Source organism: Coregonus lavaretus (assembly GCF_964263955.1).
Source record: "Coregonus lavaretus genome assembly, chromosome: 27".
In the NCBI taxonomy this organism is placed as follows: domain Eukaryota; kingdom Metazoa; phylum Chordata; class Actinopteri; order Salmoniformes; family Salmonidae; genus Coregonus; species Coregonus lavaretus.
Genome location: NC_140014.1, coordinates 6,497,851 through 6,520,335, shown reverse-complemented (window position 1 = coordinate 6,520,335; position 22,485 = coordinate 6,497,851). Strand labels below are relative to the sequence as shown.

The following is a 22,485-nucleotide window of genomic DNA, read 5'->3' as shown; positions in this document are numbered from 1 at the left end:
TCCTCCTCCATGCTTTACGGTGGGAAATACACATGCTGAGATCATCTGTTCACCCACACCGCATCTCACAAAGACACGGCGGTTGGAACAAAGAATCTCAAAATTGGACTCCAGACCAAGGGACACATTTCCACCGGTTTAATGTCCATTGCTTGTGTTTGGGCTGCAATATCTGAGGCTGGTAACTCTAATGAACTTATCCTCTGCAGCAGAGGTAGCTCTGGGTCTTCGTGGCGGTCCTCATGAGAGCCAGTTTCATCATAGCACTTGATGGTTTTTGCGACTGCACTTGAAGAAACGTTCAAAGTTCTTGAAATGTTCCTTATTGACTGACATTCATGTCTTAAAGTAATGATGGACTGTCGTTTCTCTTTGCTTATTTTAGCTGTTCTTGCTCAACCCACTCAGTTTCCACCACAAAAGACCAGAAAATGGGTATGAACCAGCTCACCAGCTTTTACTATGATTTGACTATCAATGTTTTATTTTATTTTTTATTTTTTTAAATAATAGTTTCAGCATATTAAAATGAGAGTTAAGTTCACGTAACAGGGTTGACCTTAAAATCAGGGACTTATTTTACCAAATAGGGCTATCTTCTGTATACCCCCCCCTACCTTGTCATAACACAACTGATTGGCTCAAACGCATTAAGAAGGAAAGAAATTCCACAAATTCACTTTTAAGAATGCACACCTGTTAATTGAAATGCATTCCAGGTGACTACCTCATGAAGCTGGTTGAGTGTGCAAGGCTGTCATCAAGGCAAAGGGTGCTCCAAACTTTTGAAAGGGTGTCCAAACTTTTGACTGGTAGTGTACGTCTGTCCCTGATTTTAAGGTCAACCCTGTTACGTGAACTTAACTCTCATTTTAATATGCTGAAACTATATATTTTTTTTTATATATAAAAAAAAAGAAACATTGATAGTCAAATCATAGTAAAAGCTGGTGAGCTGGTTCATAGCCATTTTCTGGTCTTTTGTGGTGGAAACTGAGTGGGTCGAGCATAGCACGTCAACCCTGTTACCCATAGATAGACAGGCTAGAAATGTTTTAACAATGTTTGACATTTTTTGTCAAGCTTGCATTCAATTGGTTGAGAGAATGCCAAGAGTGTGCAAAGCTGTCATCAAGGCAACGGGTGGCTATTTAAAGAATCTCAAATATGTTTTGATTTGTTTAACACTTTTTTGGTTACTACATTTTTTGGTTATTTCATAGTTTTGATGTCTTCACTATTATTCTATAATGTAGAAAATAGTAAAAATAAAGACAAACCCTTGAAAGAGTAGGTGTTCTAAAACTGTTGACCGGTAGTGTAATTCATTAAATATCTGATGGCCAAATGTATTCTATTAGTATGGATTTCAAGGATGTTTTCTTTGACCTTGAGTTCAGAAATGGGATCAGTGAGAATTGATTATAATGTGGCCAGTTTGGACTATGTGCACTTCTTGTATAAAAAAACATTACAAAAGGGTATTCTAATGATTTTTCAAAAAAATCCTATGTTTTGTCTAGACGGGCCAGTCGAGGTGGTGGGAGCAGGAGATCCCCATGGAGGGAGCAATCGCCAAGGGGGAGCTGATCACCCACAACCTGACGGAGCTCATCAAGCCCGAGGCCTACCTGGTCCGCCTCACCCCCATCACACGCTTCGGAGAGGGAGACTCCACAGACAGAATCATCAGATACAGTGGTAAGCGGAAATCATTCTCAGTCTAGTTGAACTGTACAGTATGGCTGTGTATACTCACAATTTTGTTTTGTAGTATACAAACGTACTTGACCCTCAGCATTGTTCAGACTGTATTTTATTCTTCAGTAGGGACTAGCATGGCCTTGTATGCGCACAATTGTGTATTGCATTATTGTAGTTGCATATTGTATTGTATATTGTTGTATATTGTATGTGACCCTCAGCATTGTACTGTAAAGACAGAATGTTCTACAGTAAGGATTAGCGCCATATGTAACATGGACATAATGTTCTATGTAGAACAGGGGTGTCAAACATACGGCAGGGTGGTTTGGTGGGGAAAACAAACTCAATATACTTTAAAATGACCAAAACCAAATCCGTGTCGAAATGATAATGGACCTACATTCACACAGTTTCTTGAATGTGTCCAGCTCGCTAATAATCAACTAAAGGAAAGACGGACAGTCAGTGAGCATAGAAAATTCCAAAAATAATGGATAGAGGACTGTTTTTGAAATCTAGATGGCGAGGAAATGTAACACATTTTCAGTGCGGCCCTCCGGACCTCATTGAAGACCAAATGCGTACCTGGGAGTAAAATGAGTTTGACACCCCTGATGTAGACTGTTAGCATCTAGGTCCTATCCTAGCCCTATATGGATTTTGTCATAATTACACAGTCATGTAAACATGGCTTGAAGAAAATATCACTGTAAGAGCGATTTAGACGCTGTCATATTTTGTGAGTATTTATATGGTAATAGGGACCCCTACTGGTTAGGAAAATATAATTAGATAGGTCACTGACTGAGGAAGTAAAGCACAGAGAGATATGCATTTTTTTTTGGGGGGGGGGGGCAGTGATCATTTCTCATTCAGAGATTCAGGCAAAATTACATCAAAACTTTCAGCAATTCAACTTAGTCATCAAAAAGTGCCATTATCACCGCTGACGGGGCAGACAGCCTTAAAAGTATCAGGAGCCATCCATTAAGGATTTCAGCCGAGGTTACAGACTTAAAGGATTTTGAATTAAATGCAATTTTAATGTAGTTGGAGGGTGGACTTTAATTGCGTATCTGTTATTACTGGTCTTTATGTAGACAAGGTTCCACATCAGAGAATAATCATTGTCTATTTAACTAGTGTTTCTCTATCTTTCACTCTCATTTACTGTTTTGTCTCAATCCATTTTGGTACATTCTTACAAAGGGAATGAAAAGAGTCACAGAAAATGTCTGTCCAATGCACCTGTTCAACAAATTAACTCCTTTCAAGACTGGACAACAGGCTGCGGAATTAGAATGACAGCCTGAGCGTTGCTTCAATGCTTCAACAACACCAACACAGTTGGAAGCCCTTGTAGTGCAACACTACAACACAAGAAACAATACTGTCCAGGTTTTGAGTCCTCTTTCTCCCAGACATGAATAGCCTAGCCTGGGTCTATGCTAGCTCCACCCTTTGAAATCCACGCCTGGTACAAACCTACAGCTGTCAGCCCTAGCATGTGAAGTATGCATGCATGCACGCAGCCAGCCAAACCCACCCCATAGAAACACAAAATTACAGTCTGGTGGCGAGCTGCTCTGACTAGCAAACAAAACACAACAGTTCACTGACCTTCTGCACTAATTAGATGCTTCCAGCCTATTTTCTCTAATTATGTGTTCTCTGCGCCCAGGTTAGGTGAGGTAATAGCAGCACTAGAATGCATTGCACTCCATCCACCCATCTATTATCCTGTTTTTAGGGGGAGTATGCTATATGTTCCATTTCAGAGGTCTGAAACTCCCGGCCCTTGGCCCAAATCAGGCCCAGAGGTGCTTATTAGTGGCCCGCAGGCCTGTAGTTTGAGACGATGCTGTATGCTGTATCCATGTTATGGTTGTTGCCCATACTGACAGGCACGCCTGACTTGACATTTAAACCTCTACTCTCCGGTCTCCTCTCAACAGTGTTTAAGGTCCCATGTGACCATAGGTTGTGGTGCAACAACGACATCAGGACTCGAAAGGTCGCCGTTGATGCAGTGACACACTTAACTTATCGGTGTACAGTTTTAAGCCCATGGGAAAGCACATTTTACTGTATTCAGGAATGTCTATACTGTGTATACAGTAATGACCAGTATGAGACCCTTATACTCCTCATAAAATTATTTAGGCTACATTAAACTCACCAACTGCAATTTATACAACCACTAAGGACATCGTGGTAAAAGAGAATGTTTGTAAGTGAACATCCCTCACTCCCCTATTAAGACTGACCTTTGACTTATTGAGATAAATATTCATCTTTGAATGTGCTTGTTGGTTCTCCTTTCAATGAGTTTCTCTCATAGAGCTATAAAGCCGGCAGTTACAACCTGTGGCAAAGGTTGAGTTGTGTTTGTTAATCAAGATTTGCAATGGCTGCAGTTCAAATGTATGCTTGGATGGTGCCAGACAAATTGGCAAGCAAATGGGGAAAACTGTAATTGCTCAGTCATCTCATATCATAAAATAAAAGGGATGCTCAACACACACACACACACACACACACACACACACACACACACACACACACACACACACACACTAAATGCCTGTGGATAACATTTATTTTAATATGAGAGAAAACATTCTTACACATGATTGTTCACATAAGATGATACCGTGACCTGAAATATTGAGAAATATATTTTCGTGTTTTTGCCCAGTGATACAACATTGTACTTCAATGATTTACAGATTATCTGACAACCAACAGATGATTCCTCCAAATCTATCTGACCTGAAACGATTAATCTCCCTCTGCATGAGTTGTATCAAGATTACACAAAGCACACTAACCTCAAATAACACATTTTTGCATATTTGTAAATGTTATAAACCAGAACCTGGATACTGTTTAATCACTACTGTCTGAGGAGTGCCTTGAAGTACTTTTGGTTACACATTATACCGGTGTAGCAAGACTTTACACTGTAATTACCCTTATAACAACATTGTATTAACTTGTTATTATATTATACATTAGTAACTGCATTTTAATTGCATGAGGAAATATCAATGAGCTCCTCCAAAGGGCACCTTCAAACTTATTCCCAAACTTGTTCCCAAACTTTCCTGCCTTTGTTTATTCCTTGACACTGTACGCAGGCTCTTAAACTAAGACATTATACTGAGCTTGATGACAAAACCATTAGTTGGCTTAGCACCAGATAGACTACTGCTGTACAAACGTTATATACCATTTTAGTTGTATATCACCGGGCAGAGCTTAAGTTGCTGTAATCATAGATCAGAAACATTGCTTGGTGAAGGGGGCCTTTGAAAGCAAGCTAAACAGGGAAATTATTGCAAGTAGCCTATATAGGGAATACAGCAATGAACTATTGCACTGTTCATTTTCTGTCATTTGATGGGAAGATGAATGGACCCCAGATTCATTGTCTTATATCAGATAGCGCTTAGAAGAAGATGGCGCCGGAGTAGATGGCTGCCTGTTTTACGGCCCTCTAACCAATTGTACTATTATGTGTGTTTTTTCACCTTTATTTGTAATTTATTCTGTACATAATGTTTCTGCCACCAAAAGAGCTATGACCAAAAAGAGCTTCTGGATATCAAGACTGCGATTACTCACCTCGTATTGGACAAAGATTTTTTCTTCAACGAGTCAGACGCGAAGGATATTCTACAGACACCCGACAAGGCCCAAATCCCCGTCATTCGCATGAGAAAGAGACGGAGATATCGTGGACAGAGGTCGAGGTGCCTTGTAAGGATCCGACGGCGAGCGAGTAAACTGCCTCTTCCATCAATCCTATTAGCCAACGTTCAATCATTTGAAAATAAATTGGACGACCTAAGATTACGGATATCCTACCAACAGGACATTAAAAACGTTAATATCTTATGTTTCACCGGGTCGTGGCTTAACGACGACATGGATAACAGCTTGCAGGATATACACTACAGGCAGGATAGAACGGCTGACTCCGGTAAGACAAGGGGTGGCGGTCTGTATATATTTATTTGTAAACAACAGCTGGTGCATAAAATCTAATACTAAGGAAGTCTCAAGGTTTTGCTCGCCTGAGGTAAAGTATCTCATGATAAGCTGTAGACCACACTATTTACCAAGAGAGTTTTCATCTATATTTTTCGTAGCTGTCTATTTACCACCACAAACCGATGCTGGCACTAAGATTGCACTCAATGAGCTGTAAAAGGCCGTAAGCAAACAGGAAAACGCTCATCCTAGTGGCCGGGGACTTTAATGCAAGGAAACTTAAATCCGTTCTACCTCATTTCTATCAGCATGTTAAATGTGCAACCAGAGAGAAAAACTTTAGACCACATTTACTCCACACACAGAGACACGTACAAAGCTCTCCCTCGCCCTCCATTTGGCAAATCTGACCATAACTCTATCCTCCTGATTCCTGCTTATAAGCAAGAACTAAAGCAGGAAGCACCAGTGACTCTGTTTATAAGGAAGTGGTCAGATGACGCAGATGCTAAGCTACAGGACTGTTTTGCTAGCACAGACTGGAATATGTTCCGGGATTCTTCCGATAGCATTGAGGAGTACACCACATCAGTCACTGGCTTCATCAATAAGTGCATCGATGACGTCGTCCCCACAGTGACCGTACGTACATACCCCAACCAGAAGCCATGGATTACAGGCAACATCTGCACTGAGCTAAAGGGTAGAGGTGCCGCTTTCAAGGAGCGGGACTCTAACCGGGACGCTTATAAGAAATCCCACTATGCCCTCCGACGAACCATCAAACAGGCAAAGAGTCAATACAGGTTGAATCGTACTACACCGGCTCCGATGCTCGTCGGATGTGGCAGGGCTTGCAAACTATTACAGACACAAAAGGGAAGCACAGCCGCGAGCTGCCCAGTGACACAAGCCTACCAGACGAGCTAAATCACTTAATAATAATAATATGCCATTTAGCAGACGCTTTTATCCAAAGCGACTTACAGTCGTGCGTGCATACATTTTTGTGTATGGGTGGTCCCAGGGATCGAACCCACTACCTTGGCGTTACAAGCGCCGTGCTCTACCAGCTGAGCTACAGAGGACTCACTTCGAAGCAAGCAACACTGAAGCATGCATGAGAGCATCAGCTGTTCCGGATGACTATGTGATCACACACTCCGTAGCCAATGTGAGTAAGACTTTAAGCAGGTCAACATTCACAAGGCCAGACTGATTTCCAGGACGTGTACTGACGAACTGGCAAGTGTCTTCACTGACATTTTAAACATGTCCCTGATGGAGTCTGTAATACCAACATGTTTCAAGCAGACCACTATAGTCCCTGTGCCCAAGAACACTAAGATAACCTGCCTAAATGACTACCGACCCGTAGCACTCACGTATGTAGCCATGAAGTGCTTTGAAAGGCTGGTCATGGCTCACATCAACACCATTATCCCAGAATCCCTAGACCCACTCTAATTTGCATACCGCCCCAACAGATCCACAGATGATGCAATCTCTATTGCACTCCACACTGTGCTTTCCCACCTGGAAAAAAAGGAACACCTACGTCAGAATGCTATTCATTGACTACAGCTCAGCGTTCAACACCATAGTGCCCTCAAAGCTCATCACTAAGCTAAGGACCCTGGGACTTAATACCTCCCTTTGCAACTGGATCCTGGACTTCCTGACGGGCCGGCCCCAGGTGGTACGGGTAGGTAACAACACATCTGCCACGCTGATCCTCAACACAGGGGCCCCTCAGGGGTGCGTGCTCAGTCCCCTCCTATACTGCCTGTTCGCCCATGACTGCATGGCCAGGCACGACTCCAACACCATCATTAAGTTTGCCGACGATACAACAGTGGTAGGCCTGATCGTCGACAACGATGAGACAGCCTATAGGGAGGAGGTCAGAGACCTGCCATGTGTTGCCAGGATAACAAGCTCTCCCTCAACGTGATCAAGACAAAGGAGATGATTGTGTACTACAGGAAAAGAAAGAGGACTGAGCACGCCCCCATTCTCATCGACGGGGCTGTACTGGAACAGGTTGAGAGCTTTAAGTTCCTTGGTGTCCACATCACCAACAAACTATCATGGTCCAAACACACCAAGACAGTCGTGAAGAGGGCACGACAAAGCATATTCCCACTCAGGAGACTGAAAAGATTTGGCATGGGCCCTCAGATCCTCAAACAGTTCTACAGCTGCACCATCGAGAGCATCCTGACTGGTTGCATCACCGCCTGGTATGGCAACTGCTCTGCCTCTGACTTCAAGGCACTACATAGGATAGTGCGTACAGCCCAGTACGTCACTGGGGCCAAGCTTCCTGCCATCCAGGACCTCTATACCAGGCGGTGTCAGAGGCAGTCCCTAAAAATTGTCAACGACTCCAGCCACCCTAGTCATAGACTGTTCTCTCTGCTACCGCACGGCAAGCGATACCGGAGCTTCTTCTTAACAGCTTCTACCCCCAAGCCATAAGACTCCTGAACAGCTAATCAAATGGCTACCCAGACTATTTGCATTGTCCCACCCCCACCCCCTCTTTTACGCTGCTGCTACTCTCTGTTTATTATCTATGCATAGTCACTTTAACTATACCTGGATTTAACTAAACATGTACATATTACCTCGACTAACCAGTACCCCCACACATTGACTCTGTACTGATACCCCCTGTATATAGCCTCGCTACTGTTATTTCTACTATTATTTTACTACTTTTATTTTTCACTTATCTATTGTTTAGTTAACACATATTTTTCTTAAAACTGCATTGTTCGTTAAGGGCTACTCTCTGCTACTACACGGCAAGCGGTACCAGAGTGCCAATTCTAGGTCCAAAAGGCTTCTTATCAGCTTCTACCCCCAAGCCATAAGACTCCTGAACAGCTAATCATGGCTACCCAGACTATTTGCATTGTCCACCCCACCCCACCCCCTCTTTTACGCTGCTGCTACGCTGTTTATTTTCTATGCATAGTCACTTTAACTCTACCCACATGTACATATTACCTCAATTACCTCGACTAACCGGTGCCCCCGCACATTGACTCTGTACCGGTATCCCCTGGATATAGCCTCCCTAATGTTATTTTATTTTACTGCTGCTCTTTAATTATTTGCTTCTTTTTTTTTACTTAACACTATTTTTTTTTTTTTTTTTTTAAAGCTGCATTGTTGGTTAAGGGCTGTGGCAAATAAAATTTGATTTGATTCTGCCAGTATTTCTGGAGTTTGAAAATGTGCATGACAACTAACATTTTAGTCATTTGGCAGACACTCTTATCCAGAGCAATTAGAGTTAAATGCCTTGCTCAAGGGCACATCGACAGATTTTTCACCTAGTCGGCTCAGGGATTAGAACCAACGACCTTTCGGTTACTGGCACTATGCTCTTAACCACTAAGCTACCTGCCGCCCCAATAGTAATAGGAAGCTAACCTAGTGCACACACTCAATGCTGAACACCAAACACTTCCTCCATAAGCTAGCTAGCAAGCTACTTTAGCAACATTATTTCATCACAATAAATTCGTTTTTAAGAAGCTGCTAGCGCAGCCTGTTCTGCCACGAGTCAGTAGCTTCCCGTCAGCTCAGCTGCTGCTGCTCTGCTCAGCTGACCCCAACGTGATTGGTTGCTAATAATTTTAGCAGCACCTAGTCACAACTTTGTTGTGCACCGCATAGGAGTGATGCGATCTGACATAAGACAATGCCCCAGATTGTTATTGCTCTGTGAAAGCATTTAGCTAGCCTAAGTGCAGGTATTACGATAAGGGCTTGTGTAATAAGCCTAAAATGAACTGACCTTGGATTCTGTATTTTCTAACTGTAAGAAGATGATGAGCATTATCCTGGTGCCAGATCTGTTTGTGTTCATAGGACTTGGCAAGACAGCACAAACAGGTCTGGGACCTGGCTAGTTGAGCATTATTTCTCGCAGAAATATACTGTAGTACAGTGGTTTGCGTTTAGTGTTGTTAGATGAGTGTAGATAATTATCATGTATGACTGGAGGCAATTGCTCAGAAATGTGTTGAGATCTGATTCTGGCGTCCCATATATGTACAGTAGCATACTAGCATTGCACCTTTCGATTCTAACTGTGTCCTCTGGATAACAGCATTCAAGGCCCGAGGACATGCCAGGGCAGCCACTTCAGTTTGATTCACTGGATCATCTTTCGTAACCACAAGTGTTGGTGTTAGAGTTACTGTATGTATTTTTCTTGGAGCAACTTTGGCCTTGTATTTACTTCTTGCACACTAAATTGTACAGCAGCTGTTTGATAAAGAAAACAAGGATATTCAGACGGTCTCCTGAAGTGACGCCTACAAGAGAAAAGCAGAATGTACAAAAACATGTATTTTTTATGTAGGCTTACGAAAACGTGTAGTCTATCCTACACGATGAGGAAAAGAGAAATGCACCAATTTGAATGTGTATTTAATGATGTTGACTACCTTTTTATGCGTTTTTTCACCGTCGCCTCCCTGCCTATTGCCTCCTACATCCCGCCCTGCCTCTGTAGCCCTAATTGTTGTCTTGCTGCACCGAGTGCACAGAGGCTATCAATTAGTGTCAGTGCTAATGTAGAGCATGTTTCCAAACTAGCAGCATCTGCTCCTCTCCACCAAGGCGACCTCCTCCTCCTCACTCAATTTGGAAACAGCTGTGTGGTTTAGTAGTGGGGGAAATGGAACCTCCCGATGCATAATTGGCTTCTATATTGCAGCTCGGAAAGGGGAAAAACTATGTAAAAAACGGGCAAATAATGAACATCTGATGCGATTCGCCACTAAACCTCCCACCCACCCCTCCATATTATACAGTTGCCCAAATTAAAATAATTTGATGCAGGCGCATGCATTTTCATATTTTAATCCTCAATCTGAAATCAATCAATTGGCGGTTCTCTTTACAATGGGATAATTTCTCAGCTATTTTTTTGTACAGACTTCATTTTAATAATAGCAGCTTCTTCCCTTGAACATCTGCAGTTGTTTTGTTTTTCAAATGTGTTATATTTTTTGCATTCTGATAATTCATCATTAGTCTATTCAATGGGCCTCTGGCTGCACTTCTCTTGGGCCGCACTGATCTGTTACACTACCAAATGGACACACTGTTTACTCTAGTGCAGATGGCTCACCATGAAAGTTTACAGCCTGAATACATCTCACCAACTCCTACTGTGCTTGAAGAATGCTTTCTCTACAGATTAGGCTCTGGGAGTTGATTGGTTGAAATTGGGATCAATTTCAGGTCAACTATCTCCGCGGCACATTGTTGCGAAACCTCTACCTAGCATGCAGTTCTGCCCTCATTGGGATTGCGGAAGGACTCAGCCGCTGTTCCTGGCGAGCGCAGATAGGGAAGGTGGTGAATTAAATTAAGAAAGATGCAGGTCTGTATGGTTCACCTGAGCATTGTGCTTCCTCTCTTCCATTAGCCCTCTGCAGTATATAAGCCCTCTCTCTCTCCGGATGATAAGAGAGAGTGATGGCACCTCACTACTCCCTAGTACTTTGCTGCAAATTCGACTGCAGGGACAAACAAAGTAGTTCTTCATTTTTATATTTAAATCTTAAACGCAGGCATTCCTTTCAGAAGTTTGAACACCTAAATGATTTAAGTCTCATGTTTTTTCTTTCAGCTCCAGCCAACCCTCACTTGAGTAAGTATCACTCCTATGAATGCTATGACTCCCTTGGGCAGTTTGATCCAAATATTTAATAAGCCAAGCAAAATGATTTAGTTAACACAGGCCATAGATAAATAAAAAGAAGTGAAGAGTTTTAATATGTAATACACAGTTCATTAATGTTAATCATCAATTGCAATACACAGGTCCTTAATGTCAAAAAATTATGACCTATTAATACATTCTTCATAATGCATTTTAAGCCCCTTTTGTAATCTGTTTGAAAATGCATAACGTCTATTTTTCCTGACCTTCATGTACAGTAGCATCTAAATGTCTTCTCTGTGTGTCTTCCCCACCAGGAGAGTTCCAGTGCAGCTTTGAAGATGAGGCCGTGTGTATGTTCACCCAGGACAAGACGGATGACTTTGACTGGACCCGACACAGCGCTGCCACCAGAGACACCAAGTACACGCCCAACACCGGGCCTAGCAGTGACCGAGCGGGCTCCAAGCAAGGTTAGCACACACACAAATACACACACACACACACACATACACACATACACCTTCCCACGAATGCACACTCTTACCCAACCAAACACAACACTGGGCTCTATATCTTTCAACTAATTTCTCCATTCTGTTCTGCTCTCATGTAGTGGACAATGATGTGATGACATATCAGGAAGTCGATTGGTTATTGCAAAATCACGTTGCTGATCATTTGCAACTAACGTTGGCACTTTCTCTAATCTGATCGCCAAATCTCTAATTGTTGTTTGACATTTCTAAGGGACGATGGATACAAATGGACTGGCTGACACCAGACCATGTGGTACAATCAAGCTTTTAACTCTCATTGAGTCCCACACCACGTTAAGGGTAGTTTTTGCTTAGTTTTGAGTGATCGCGCTGATTGGTTATCACACACAACAGTTGTAAAGCAAGGGGGGCGGTACTCAGTAGCTGAGTGTGTGGGTGTTTAGTGTGTAAGAGAGACACAGTGGAGAGCCATCCACTATAAAAGCACAGCCCCCTTCATTATCGACGTGTCGTGCCGACATCATCAAAGAGCCTCCCCAGACTCTGGAGTCAGCCTCAGTCTGTCGCTTTAGCCATGCAAGTATACAAGGGCATTTATGTGGAAAACATTTCAAGGACATTTATGCAAATGCATTGATAAATGGAAACCAGATTTGAAACAATGTTTGAAATGTACTTAGTATTCTCTACATCAGTGGTCACCAACCAGTCGATCACGATCCTTCAAGGCTCGATCACCAAATATTTCTGTAGAAAAGCCAACAATAAAGGCTTGCGCTCTATTTTTTATTTATTCGTGTTGCACTGTTGGCGGTAGGTGCACTTGATTCAGAAGCCCTTTTGGCGGTAGGTGCACTTGATTCAGCAGCACTGTTGGCGGTAGGTGCACTTGATTCAGAAGCCCTGAGCACCGGGTAGGCAAAGTGTTCCCATTTTGAATCATTTCATTTGTCTGAAAAGAAAAACTCTGCCTACCCAGCGGACCGGGAGATCTGTGGCTAAATCGAGTGAACGGTCATCCAACTCGGAATTCCAACTCGGAAACTCAGGCATCTTTCTAGAGCTCCAACTTTCCGACCTGAAGATCACTGACGTCATGATTTGACCTCGTTTTTTTCGAGTTCCCAGACTATCAGATGCAGGTACCATCAGTCCAGTAAAATAAAAAAGCGAATTATTTGCAAAATATAAAAATGTATGCTCAGCTGTGCCTCGCAAGTGCTACACCAACTGGTCTATTTTGTTATAAAAGCTCAAGTTTTTAAATATTATATGGTCTGAGAAGAACAATATTGGCAGGCATATAGCCAATATGCTGTGATAATGTATTAGGCCTACTGCACAAACTTAATTCCTACAGAACTGTTTTTAATTAGGTTAATGTTACATTTTTTAAGTCAGGCCCTGTGTAGCTCAGTTGGTAGAGCATGGCGTTTGCAACGCCAGGGTTATGGGTTCGATTCCCACGGGGGGCCAGTATGAAAATGTATGCACTCACTAACTGTTAGTCGCTCTGGATAAGAGTGTCTGCTAAATGAGTAAAAAATTATTATTATTTTTTTTAATCTGAGCGGTAGATCTCAGCTTGCTTTTTGACTGTGAACGTGATCTTGTCTCAGAAAAGGTTGGTGACCACTGCTCTACATGTTAGCTGTGTCATTCCACCAATTCAGTGCCTTTTGTGAAGTGTAACTTGGACATTTCACCTTATTTTAATATTCTGTCATAAAGAACGAGTTTTTCCATCCCAAGAGATTTAAAAAATATATACTATAGTAAGTGCCTATTAAGTGCCAAATAAAGTAACACGGTTGACCGTAACCGGGTTGACGATTTCTTCTTAAATCAGTCATAAATCCCATTGTGACAGGGGGAATGGAAGCTTGTTGTGTGCAACAGGGAGTGGCAATTGAATGCAAGCTTGACAAAAAATGTTTTATTGTTAAAACATTTCTAACCTGTCTATCTATGGGTAACAGGGTTGATGTGCTATGCTCGACCCACTCAGTTTTCCACCACAAAAGACCAGAAAATGGCTATGAACCAGCTCACCTGCTTTTACTAGGATTTGATTATTACATGTTCAATGTTTCTTTATAATAGTTTCAGCATATTAACATGAGAGTTAAGTTCACGTAACAGGGTTGACCTTAAAATCAGGGACAGACGTACACTACCAGTCAAAAGTTTGGACACCCTTTCAAAAGTTTGGAGCACCCTTTGCCTTGATGACAACTTTGCACACTCAACCAGCTTCATGAGGTAGTCACCTGGAATGCATTTCAATTAACAGGTGTGCCTTCTTAAAAGTTCATTTGTGGAATTTCTGCCTATCAGTTGTGTTGTGACATGGTAGGGGGGTATACAGAAGCAAGAACAGCTCAAATAAGGAAAGAGAAACGACAGTTCATCATTACTTTAAGACATGAAGGTCAGTCATTGCGGAAAATTTCAAGAACTTTGAAAGTTTCTTCAAGTGCAGTCGCAAAAACCATCAGGCGCTATGATGAAACTGGCTCTCATGAGGACCCCCACATGAATGGAAGACCCAGAGTTACCTCTGCTGCAGAGGATAAGTTCATTAGAGTTACCAGCCTCAAAATTGCAGCCCAAATAAATGCTTAGTGAGGGTGAACGGATGATCTCAGCATGTGTAGTTCCCACTGTAAAGCATGGAGGAGGAGGTGTTATGGTGTGGGTGTGCTTTGCTGGTGACACTGTCTGTGATGTATTTAGAATTCAAGGCACACTTAACCAGCATGGCTACCACAGCATTCTGCAGCGATACGCCATCCCATCTGGTTTGGGCTTAGTGGGACTATCATTTGTTTCTCAACAGGACAATGACCCAACACACCTCCAGGCTGTGTAAGGGCTATTTGATCAAGAAGGAGAGTGATGGAGTGCTGCATCAGATGACCTGGCCTCCACAATCCCCCGATCTCAACACGATTGAGATGGTTTGGGATGAGTCGGACCGCAGAGTGAAGGAAAAGCAGCCAACAAGTGCTCAGCATATGTGGGAACTCCTTCAAGACTGTTGGAAAAGCATTCCAGGTGAATCTGGTTGAGAGAATGCCAAGAGTGTGCAAAGCTGTCATCAAGGCAAAGGGTGACTATTTGAAGAATCTCAAATATAAAATATATTTTGATTTGTTTAACACTTTTTTGGTTACTACATGATTCCAAATGTGTTCTTTCATAGTTTTGATGTCTTCATTATTATTCTACAATGTAGAAAATAGTAAAAATAAAGAACAACCCTTGAATGAGTAGGTGTGTCCAAACTTGTGACTGGCACTGTAAATGAATCACTAATCACATGAAATAAAAAATGATCTTCAGAAATGACTTTGTCAAAGCAACAAAATAACTACGGCTTTACAATGATAGTGAAACTTGGAGAAGTTTTGGGAGTAGGTGGGTTAAAATCTTCCTAGAAGTGACACTGACAGGGTTGACGGAGGGACATGAGAAAATGTTGAATTTAGCAAGCCTTTATTAAAATATTAAAATTATTTATTGAATTCTCCGGTCTAGCAGAAGGCTAGTAAATACACAGAGGTAGCTACACAATTGCAATCAGTTAACCCCAGTCATGACCCTTGCAAAAGAAGGTAACACTTAGCCAACAGGTATATGATGCAGTTATAATGCTTTGTAAGACTTGTCATGCATGTGATATGTTAGTATTCTTTGCAGTTTCCAGTTGTACTTTTATTTTCTGGAATTGGGTATGCTCCCCTGCTGTATAGTACCACCTCATCTGCCCCCATCTCCTCCTCCTCCTACTCCTCCTCCTCCTGCTCTGTCTCTATAGGGTGTGTGTGAGCCGTGATAGACATCTGCAGCGCCGCGGGCAGCATTGTGAAATATGAGTGTCAGTCACTACCTGCCCATCGACAACCGCCTGAGGGAGCTAGCAGTAGCCATTCCTCCAAAGTAGAATCTCCTGCAATTCCATCCATTCGTTAAATGCCAAAAGCCCCAGCCGTTAAAATAAACCAATTAATTGGTAGGACTCCTCGGGATACATTTGTTTAAGTGTTTTAGGGCCTGTTACGGTGGATAATGTCATAAATAATGCATTGCTTTTAATTATCCAAAGCATTGCAATGAAACACGTGGCTCACAGTTTCCCATTCCGTTTATTGTTTTTCTTTCAGTTCAAGTCATCTGCTTTTTGAATTCCCGACATAACTTGCTCTAAGAAGATGAAACTCTTTTTATCTGATTGGTATCCACGGAGCAAGCCAGTTTTATGGATTTATGCAAGTGCATTGATAAATGGAAATGGACACAATTTCAACTTTTCATCTCCCTCAAGGTCAGACAGAAAATTGCAGTGCAGTGTTCAGAAAACTCTCCCGATACCACAACAGTTTATGGACTGCTAACGGCATGTACCTTAGCTACAATCTTGTAGCAGTTGTTATAGGTAGAGAGATTAACTCTGCCGTTTGATTTAGAATTCTAATGGTCTCTCAATTGCTAGAGATCCTGGTTCGAATCCAGGCTCTGTCGTAGCCGGCCGCGACCGGGAGACCCATGGGGCGGCGCACAATTGGCCCAGCGTCGTCCAGGGTTGGTAGAGCATGGCGTTTGCAATGCCAGGGTTGTGGGTTCAATAAAATAATGTATGTGCTAACTGTAAGTCGCTCTGGATAAGAGCGTCTGCTAAATGACTAAAATGTAAAAATGTAAATGTAATTGCAGTGGAACACCATCACATCAGACCTGGGTACAAAAAGGATTTGTTTTCATTCAAATAATTGTATCTTTAACTGTGTTTGCCTGGCACAATGGCACCAATAATCCCAAAAGTGCAAAGCCAGCCCTTTTGGCACTTGAGGCAGACTTAATTATATGCTCAAAGCATTTGAAAGAAGACATACTATTTGAATCCAGGACGGAATCACACTACCATGACAGAGAGAGAGAGAGTTACTATTTATTTATTTTTTACATAAAGTATGATGTAATGTTTAATTAGTGTTGTTGTTTTGATATCATATGGGTTTCTACATGGACATTGATTGTTGTTGTTTTTCCAATATACAGGTTTCTACATGTACATTGAAACGTCTCGACCTCGGCTGGAGGGAGAAAAGGCCCGACTGTTGACCCCCACGTTCAACGTCGCCCCCAAAAGCCCCTATGGGACTGTGAACGCCGCTCCCACCTACTGCTTTGGCTTCTACTACCATATGTATGGGAAACACATAGGTAAGCTGCCCCTAGTGAAGGGATCATCAACTATATTCAGCCGGGGGCCGTTTTTTTCTTTTTTTCTTGAGCAGATGGGGCCGGAATATAATTACAAATAATTTGTAGACTGCAAATTGACCGCAAGAAGTCCAAACATATATAATATTTGACTGAAACATAATAACTTCAAACCTTGCTTACATTTGTATACGATCACATATATCTCTCTATTACGCTTAGGAATGCTTTGGAACAGATTTCCAAAATTAAAATCACTTGGAGCTGATTTGCATAAAATCACCCACGGGCCAAATGCCAGTTGGGGAACCCTTTTAAATTAAATGTACACTATATATGCAAAAGTATGTGGACACCCCCTCAAATTAGTGGATTCGGCTATTTCAGCCACAACCTTTGCTGACAGGTGTATAAAATCGAGCACACAGCCATGCAATCTCCATAGACAAACATTGGCAGTAAAATGGCCTTACTGAAGAGCTCAGTGACTTTCAACATGGCACCGTCATAGGATGCCACCTTTCCAACAAGTCAGTTCATCAAATTTCTCCCCTGCTAGAGCTGCCCCGGTCAACTATAAGTGCTGTTATTGTGAAGTGGAAACGTCTAGGAGCAACAACGGCTCAGCTGCGAAGTGGTAGGCCACACAAGCTCACAGAACGGGACTGCCGAGTGCTGAAGCGCTTAGCAAAACTCACTACCAAGTTCCAAACTGCCTCTGGAAGCAACGTCAGCACAAGAACTGTTCATCGGGAGCTTCATGAAATGGGTTTCCATGGCCGAGCAGCCGCACACAAGCCTAAGATCACCATGCGCAATGCCAAGCGTCGGCTGGAGTGGTGTAAAGCTCGCCGCAATTGGACTCTGGAGCAGTGGAAACGCGTTCTCTGGAGTGATGAATCACGCTTTACCATCTGGCATTCTGACGGACGAATCTGGGTTTGGCGGATGCCAGGAGAACGCTACCTGCCCCAATGCATAGTGCCAACTGTAAAGTTTGGGGGAGGAGGAATAATGGTCTGGGGGCTGTTTTCATGGTTCGGGCTAGGCCCCAGAGTTCCAGTGAAAGGAAATCATAACGATACAGCATACAATGACATTCTAGACGATTCTGTGCTTCCAACTTTGTGGCAACAGTTTGGGGAAGGCCCTTTCCTGTTTCAGCATTACAATGCCCCCGTGCGCAAAGCGAGGTCCATACAGAAATAGTTTGTCGAGATCGGTGTGGAAGAAATTGACTGGCCTGCACAGAGCCCTGACCTCAACCCCATCGAACACCTTTGGGATGAATTGGAACGCCGACTGCGAGGCCAGGCCTAGTCGCCCATCATCAGTGCCCGACCTCACTAATGCTCTTGTGGCTGAATGGAAGCAAGTCCTTGCAGCAATGTTCCAACATCTAGTGGAAGGCCTTCCCAGAAGAGTGGAGGCTGTTATAGCAGCAAAGGGGGACCAACTCCATATTAATGCCCATGATTTTGGAATGAGATGGTGTCCACATACTTTTGGTCATGTAGTGTATGTTACAAGGATTCATGCAAATCCTGCACTGTAGCTATTTCATCAGGCAAATTTAGCATAGAGTGTGTTTGATTTGTTAAGTACACACATGCTAGCTTTCCATTAGCATCCACTTGCAATCATATCCCCCATTTCCCTGTTCGGTGCCTCCCTGATGATTAGATAAGTGGTTGCTTACCACTCAAGTTGTACTCCCACCTTTCTTTTTTAATTCGACAACCACTCAGTAACACTTCAATACTAGAATATCTGAAGCCCCCCAGGTGTTGGTGGAAATGGAAATTGAACACAGCACAAGAAAAAACCTCACTATTTCTGGGTGTTTACAAACCTTCCATTTGAATATTAATAACCTTATCATCCATCAAAATCTAGTCAGGCTCCCCAGCTTCTGTCGCCAAGGTTGCCGCCTCACACCCTGCTCGTGCCCTCCTGTTGTTGCAGTGTCTTCCTCAGACAGGCAGTTGCACCTGAGCGATGGGTGTGACCCCTGACCTGCCAGACATGCCTGCAACTTCAATTTTCTGCCCCGCAAAGCTGTTGGGATTCTGAATAGGACGTGTCAACCTAATCCACGCAGGGCTCAAGGGGCCCTCTCTCTCTCGGCTCGCTCAGCCTCAGAAACCAGCAGCCAGAGTCAAAAATGGCTGGCGGCATGTGTCCTTCTTACCCGTCTTTCTCTTTCATTGGTTTCCGTTAGAGAAAGAAAGGCAACCTGCATTCAGAGTATATTTTTATTCTGTGCAGAATGTGAGTGAGTGGTGGAGAGACTTTTGAGTTCTTATTTGAAGTAGAGTCTGTTGTTGTTGCCTTTTGATCATCCAGTGAGATCCACTTAAGGCTCCCGTCACAGGGATATGGCATATTGTAGCTGATGGCTCGTCTAGTTTGGCCTCTGTACATCAGAGCACTCACTTTGGCATCTCCTCGTTTGCACTGAAAACCCCCCCACAAGATTTAACTCCCATGATCATCCCTTGACAAGTAAATAATCTTAGCAAATTCATACATTACACTCAATAAAAGCCACACTCAATAAGGGGAAGTTAATGTGTAGACCCCTTAAGACATTTAGTATTTGCAGTAATGAGCTTTTATGTGTTTTGTTAATAGTATACATACATTAATAATGAGTAAAGTATCAATACATAAGGATAAGTGCTGCCATGATGAGGCCATATATGATAGATGATATCAGACTTGGGTTCCAATTGTGCTTGAAATCTTTCAAATACTGAAGCTGTGCTTGATTGAGCTTGCCAGGCACTATGTTGTCCATAAAGTGCATGATGTTTTCTCCTCTAGGGGCATTGAACGCGTACCTACGGCAGAAGGGCCAGTCGGGCTCAGACAGTTCCTTGTGGACCTTGGTCGGGAACCAAGGGGACCGATGGAAGCAAGCCAAAGTCAACATCCACCCAATAGCCTCTTTCCAGGTGGGTACAGCTCTTTGGGAGGAGCAGTGGGTCACCAATGCAGAACTATGGTGGCCCTAAGGTACAAAGTACAAAACTACCTTCATCTTTGCTTCCCCTCTTATGCCATGTCTTATATAAACATTTGTCTTATATATTTTGCTACAGTATATGTTTCACAGAATGAGCCATTGAGTTAGTAGCAGTAAGACATTTAAGCAGTTGGTGTTAACAAGTTTGGTTTTTGTCTGTCTTATCCCATTTTGGTAGTTGCTTCTGGAAGGAATTCGTGGTCCGGGTATAGAAGGGGATATCGCCATAGATGATGTCACCATTGAGGAAGGAGAATGTAAAGACCCTCCACCCAACAGTAAGTGCTTTTTTTTGTTTTTACCTGGGAACCCATGACAACCATGGACCTATACATCATCCAGAACCAATCAACTATGAAGAGGCAAGGCTTATAACATATGTATTTATATCATTCCTCTTAGGAACTATAATTCAAGGACTGAGAGAGCTCTATTGAGAGAGCTCTACTGTTAGCTCTCTCAGATTTGCTCGCCAGTGAAATTACATTTTAGAGGGAATGATCGAACAGCTGCTTTGAAGTGTTATGCAAGCCAGAAAATGTTTTGGAATGGCCTAGTCAAAGTCCAGACCTAATCCCAATTGAGATGTTGTGGCAGGACTTGAAACGAGCAGTTCATGCTTGAAAACCCACAAATGTCACTGAGTTAAAGCAGTTCTGCATGCAAGAATGGGCCAAAATCCCTCCACAGTGATGTGAGAGACTGATCAACAACTACAGGAAGCATTTGGTTGTAGTCATTGCAGCTAAAGGTGGCACAACCAGTTATTGAGTGTTAAGAGGGCAATTACTTTTCCACACAGGGGAATTGGGTGTTGCATCACTTTGTTAATTAAATAAATAAAATAAGTATGTAAATATTTTGTTTGGGAACTCAGGTTCCCTTTATCTAATATTAGGTTTTCTAAAGATCTGATAACATTCAGTATCCAAAATATGCAAAAATAGAGAAAATCAGAAAGGGGGCAAATACTTTTTCACGGCACTGTACATGCCAGAGGAGTCTCCTCCAGGGAGAAAGAGTACTCCTCAGAACAACTAAAAACTATAAAATATATTGAAAAGTATTCCGTAAATCAAACATAGAATCGTACACGTTCCACACACATTATCCCATTAGCTCAATTAAAAAGTATCATGCTCCCTAGATTATCTAAATCACCAGCTTTCTTTATCTTTCTCTATCCCTACAGATCTAAGGTCACTGGCTCCTCCCACCACGCCCCATATATGGCAGTTATTGGTCACCCTGCCCCTGGTCTTTGTGGGCCTTCAGAGGTGACCCCTCTCTCCCAGGAGGAGCAACCTGACGTCGGCCCAACCCCCATTGAAGAGTTTCCAGACTTGGACTGTCCAAACCCCCAAAACTACCAAAGATGCACTCCTTTTCAGTCTGCAGGAGAGCAGCAGTCCAGCACTGGTCCAGGGTGGAGTATGAAGGAAACAAAAAACTCAGTAAATCCGGATTTTTCTTAAATATGCACAGAGAGCACTCCAAGGTCAGGATGGAGAGTTGAGTTCTCCATAGTCTCCGTAGTAGGGACTCCAGTTCATAATTTTTTCTGAAGCTGAAGCAATCGTGGCAGAGTGTGGGTACATTTCTGTAAAGCACAAGCACGCATGGTGTGGTTACATTTAAATAAAAAAATTAAAATATTACGGCCACAGAATGATGATAATTGATTGCTTGATTAGATGGGTGTAGAATAGGTTGATTTTATGTCAACAGTATGTCGAGAAATGTACGAAATTCGCTCAACAACCCACACTGACCCCGAAGCTATTTTTTCATGAATATGATAGAGGCTGCTATTCCTCTGGGTTGTGGCTTTTCATCTCTCTTAAAACTTGGAGGCTGCCTACGGTCAGATTCATCAAAATGTGGATAAACAAGAACATTTGCATACTTTCTACCCAGAGGCTAGACTTTGACTGCTTGGTATATTATATGTATATCTGTAAGTCAATTCTTCATAATTATTCCTTTGTCTGTTCTTTTTTTACCTTTTCTTTTTTTACCTTCGAGGTTGCGTAAGGTTGGTTTCATTACAGTGTGCGTACACTTGTTAGCTAGGTTACTCTATTATGCAGTGGCTGAACTATGGTGCATTGTATGCCTTGTGTGTAATCAACCTCTAGACTCCTCGTAGTTGCAGCGCTATGAGATTGAGACCTTAGATCCTTTCGATGTACTGTAGGGGCTTCTCTGTGTCCCACCTGCCGTACAATTTCAGAATGTGATTTAATAAACAGGGACATGACACATCTTTCTTTCATTACCTAAAAGGGATTGATGAGGGATTATTGCGTTTTTCCCTCCCTTAGGTACTCTAGGCT

General features: G+C 42.6%; 2 protein-coding genes across 2 annotated transcripts in view; one reads left to right on the top strand and one right to left on the bottom strand.

Annotated features, from left to right (window-relative positions):
* The window catches only part of LOC311103120 (MAM domain-containing glycosylphosphatidylinositol anchor protein 2-like), a gene marked incomplete at its 3' end in the record, with an annotated part of 221,901 nt that extends 200,471 nt beyond the window's left edge, over positions 1–21,430 (top strand). Inside the window, exons 11-17 of the mRNA XM_084144660.1 lie at positions 1,524–1,701; positions 11,363–11,383; positions 11,713–11,868; positions 16,957–17,121; positions 19,948–20,078; positions 20,328–20,427; positions 21,342–21,430. Of these exons, the coding sequence (XP_084000786.1) occupies positions 1,524–1,701; positions 11,363–11,383; positions 11,713–11,868; positions 16,957–17,121; positions 19,948–20,078; positions 20,328–20,427; positions 21,342–21,430 (840 nt within the window). The remainder of the gene's footprint in view (positions 1–1,523; positions 1,702–11,362; positions 11,384–11,712; positions 11,869–16,956; positions 17,122–19,947; positions 20,079–20,327; positions 20,428–21,341) is intronic.
* Positions 1–22,485, bottom strand: part of LOC311103132 (transcriptional repressor protein YY1-like) — a 964,063-nt gene that overhangs the window by 805,083 nt on the left and 136,495 nt on the right. The gene's annotated exons all lie outside the window — the stretch shown is intronic.